The sequence below is a fragment of the Ursus americanus genome, chromosome 23 (assembly GCF_024610735.1).
Source record: "Ursus americanus isolate L20-20 chromosome 23, mUrsAme1.1.p, whole genome shotgun sequence".
Classification (NCBI taxonomy): Eukaryota; Metazoa; Chordata; class Mammalia; order Carnivora; family Ursidae; genus Ursus; species Ursus americanus.
In genome coordinates this window covers 17843689-17847789 of record NC_142149.1, presented here as the reverse complement: position 1 = coordinate 17847789, position 4101 = coordinate 17843689, and the positions used below count along the sequence as shown (strand labels likewise).

General features: G+C 58.5%; 1 protein-coding gene across 1 annotated transcript; it reads left to right on the top strand.

Annotated features, from left to right (window-relative positions):
• Positions 1-1658: 1658 nt before the first annotated feature.
• FZD2 (frizzled class receptor 2) lies at positions 1659-3873 on the top strand. The gene has a single exon (XM_045814083.2). It carries the CDS (start codon positions 2054-2056, stop codon positions 3749-3751), a length of 1698 nt encoding a protein of 565 aa, XP_045670039.1. The 5' UTR covers positions 1659-2053; the 3' UTR covers positions 3752-3873.
• The last annotated feature ends 228 nt before the right edge of the window (positions 3874-4101 follow it).

Sequence of the window (4101 nt, the reverse complement as noted above, 5' to 3'; positions counted from 1 at the left end):
ACATTATAAAGAACTTGAAAATCTGTTTATCATTCAATCCAGGAAAAAAAAAAATCGAATCCTGTCAAACCTGGATCTGTTGTATGTATCTACTTAGAATTTTTTTTTTTGTAATCTCCTGTCTATTCCTTTCTTCTTTCTTTCTCTCAAATTTCTTTTGTTGTTGTTTCTGTTTTGTTTGTAAAGCAACCCTTTTCTAGATTGGGGCAGGAAACAGGTCACCATGCTGGGAGGACTTGGTTTGTACTGAGAAGCAAAAGGGTTTTCAAAAAACTCAATTTTCTTTCTTCTTTTTAAGTACCCCCCCCCTTTCCCTTGGAAGAGACGGTAGAAATAATTGATCCATCATCCAGTATCGGGCCCTGGAGATTTACATGCAAATCCCTCCTACCCTCCCCCCACCCCAAACCCCTTCCCAAATTTAAAATCCTAGGAGGGGAAAAAAAGAAGACCTTTCTAAACTAGTAGGAACCCTTCTGGCCACCACCACTCAGCCCCAACCAGGTGAGAGATGGGGGGAGGGGTGGGTAATCCGCCAGAAACCCCCAGCCTCTCCCTCGCCACACACGCCACCTCTTTCTGGTGTGGAATCACTTAAGGTTTGGGTAAAGCTTCCCTCTCTCCCAGGAGACAGTATCTGGAAGCTTTTAGGGGGCGGAGGCAGAGGTGGGGAGAGAGGAGGAAAATGCCCCCAAACGGCCTAAGAGAGTCATCTCTTCACTCAAAACTGCCCGTCACCCCCCACCCCCCACCATTAACTTTCGATTAAGACCTCCTCGTTATGGCAACTAAACTTTACTTTGCATAATTAAGATTTGCCTCGGAAGAAGGGGGAGGGAGAAGCCTCAGCTCTGGGCCATTCTCCTTCACCTCTCCCCCTTTCACTCCCGCCCCAACCCTCCAGCTCAGGGCCTCTAAGTTCCTGAGTTTTCTCACTTTGAGGTGCCACCGAACACAAAGAACCATAATGGGCTCCTTTGTGCTCGCTACGGGGCAATTACGCCCCGGAGTCCAGGCCCCTTTAAGAGCCTCTTAAAGAGACAGGCTCTCGTTTTTTCAGAGGGTTATTTAAGGGTGTGATTCAGGGGGAGGGGCGAGGCAAACTCCTAGGGGTCCACGTACTGGGTGAGGTGAAACTTTTGTCTGAACTCCTTGAGAAGGAGCTGAGAGAAAAGTCTTTGTGAGCCGCTCGTTTTTTAAGTATTTCTCTCTCTTAAACTTTTTTTTTTTTAACTTGAGGTTTTTCACTTGATTTGAAAAACTAGACTGGAATAGGTGGGGTTCTAGGAGCAGGGGCGGAGGCAAGGATTTAAAGAGGCCCTACCAGAGAGAGCGCCTTAGCCCCCCAGAAGAAGAGTGATCCAGGGCCGAGTGGCTTGGGTCTGCCGCAGTTCTGGGGAATGTGTGTCTCCGGATCTCGCCGCCGCGACTCCGGAGAAATCCCGTGCTAGGCAAACAGCCCTTAATATAATAATAGCTTGTCTCTTTAAAAAGCAAAAGGAGGGGGGGAAAGTTTTGTTGGCATCTGGTTTCTGATCTCATTATGTTGTGGTCGACCAATCCAGCCCTCGGGGCTGGTCCTGGGGTTTAAATCTGATTGGCCGAGAGCACATTTTGGGATGGTGCTTAGAGCTCGACGGGGCGGTTTCAAGGATCCCTTTTTTGGGGGGCTGAGAGGAGGGCGGGGCCGCCGGCGGGGGCCCCCTTGAAACTGACTAATTGGGATAGGAGAGGCCGAGGTGAGGGCTGGAGGAACGCACAAAGGAGTCGCTGGGCGGAGAAGGGAGGGGAGAGGCGAGAGGAGGAGGAAGAAGAGGAGAGAGGGCAAGCAGCGCGCGGTGTCTCCCGCGGCTCAGTCGGACCGCGGCGAGCTAGCCGGCAGGCGCGCCGCCCCCCTCCCCCGCCCGGCCTCCCCAACTCTGCGGCCGCCAGCAAACTTTGCAAAGAGGCGCGGGAGGCGGCGGCGAGGCGGCGGCGGGGAAGGCGCGTGGTCTCGGGCCTGGGGGCGGGGGCGGGGGGGCGCCCGGGAGCCGAGTGGGGGGCGGCGGCCAGCATGCGGCCCCGCAGCGCCCTGCCCCGCCTGCTGCTGCCGCTGCTGCTGCTGCCCGCCGCCGGGCCGGCCCAGTTCCACGGGGAGAAGGGCATCTCCATCCCAGACCACGGCTTCTGCCAGCCCATCTCCATCCCGCTGTGCACGGACATCGCCTACAACCAGACCATCATGCCCAACCTTCTGGGCCACACGAACCAGGAGGACGCGGGGCTGGAGGTGCACCAGTTCTACCCGTTGGTGAAGGTGCAGTGCTCCCCCGAACTGCGCTTCTTCCTGTGCTCCATGTACGCACCCGTGTGCACCGTGCTGGAACAGGCCATCCCGCCGTGCCGCTCCATCTGCGAGCGCGCGCGCCAGGGCTGCGAGGCGCTCATGAACAAATTCGGCTTCCAGTGGCCCGAGCGCCTGCGCTGCGAGCACTTTCCGCGCCACGGCGCCGAGCAGATCTGCGTGGGCCAGAACCACTCTGAGGACGGCACGCCGGCGCTGCTCACCACCGCGCCTCCGCCGGGCCTGCAGCCGGGGGCCGGGGGCACCCCGGGCGGCCCGGGCGGCGGCGGCTCTCCCCCGCGCTACGCCACTCTGGAGCACCCGTTCCACTGCCCGCGCGTCCTCAAGGTGCCGTCCTATCTCAGCTACAAGTTCCTGGGCGAGCGCGACTGCGCGGCGCCCTGCGAGCCCGCGCGGCCCGACGGCTCCATGTTCTTCTCGCAGGAGGAGACGCGCTTCGCGCGCCTCTGGATCCTCACCTGGTCGGTGCTGTGCTGCGCCTCCACCTTCTTCACCGTCACTACGTACCTGGTGGACATGCAGCGCTTCCGCTACCCGGAGCGCCCCATCATCTTTCTGTCCGGCTGCTACACTATGGTCTCGGTGGCCTACATCGCGGGCTTCGTGCTCCAGGAGCGCGTCGTGTGCAACGAGCGCTTTTCCGAGGACGGCTACCGCACGGTAGTGCAGGGCACCAAGAAGGAGGGCTGCACCATCCTCTTCATGATGCTCTACTTCTTCAGCATGGCCAGCTCCATCTGGTGGGTCATCCTGTCGCTCACTTGGTTCCTGGCGGCCGGCATGAAGTGGGGCCACGAGGCCATTGAGGCCAACTCGCAGTACTTCCACCTGGCCGCGTGGGCCGTGCCGGCGGTCAAGACCATCACGATCCTGGCCATGGGCCAGATTGACGGCGACCTGCTGAGCGGCGTGTGCTTCGTGGGCCTCAACAGCCTGGACCCGCTGCGCGGCTTCGTGCTGGCGCCGCTCTTCGTGTACCTGTTCATCGGCACGTCCTTCCTCCTGGCCGGTTTCGTGTCCCTCTTCCGCATCCGCACCATCATGAAGCACGACGGCACCAAGACGGAGAAGCTGGAGCGGCTGATGGTGCGCATCGGCGTCTTCTCGGTGCTCTACACCGTGCCTGCCACCATCGTCATCGCCTGCTACTTCTACGAGCAGGCCTTCCGAGAGCACTGGGAGCGCTCGTGGGTGAGCCAGCACTGCAAGAGCCTGGCCATCCCGTGCCCCGCGCACTACACGCCGCGCATGTCGCCCGACTTCACCGTCTACATGATCAAATACCTCATGACGCTCATCGTGGGCATCACGTCGGGCTTCTGGATCTGGTCCGGCAAGACGTTGCACTCGTGGAGAAAGTTCTACACCCGTCTCACCAACAGCCGGCACGGCGAGACCACCGTGTGAGGGGCTGCCCCTGCGCCGCGTCCCCCGGCGGGCCCCGCACGGTGCTTGCCTCTGCGGGGGGTGGGGGGGGCCTCCTACAGACTCCTTATTTTATTTTTTTAAATAAAGAACAGTCGAAACCATTTCTCTTTTAGGTTGCTTTTTAAAGAGAACTCTGTTCAACACCCCCATCAGGTTTGTAATTAAAACTGTAAATAGTCTTGTAAATTTAATTATATATTTTCTATTTAAAAGAAAAACGGGGGACTACAAGGGGGGCAGCGGCAAGGGGCGCCGGGGCTGAGGAATGGGGGGAGGGGGCGTTGGGGGGGGTCCTCTCCTTTCTTCAGTGCCTTTTTCAAACACCATCG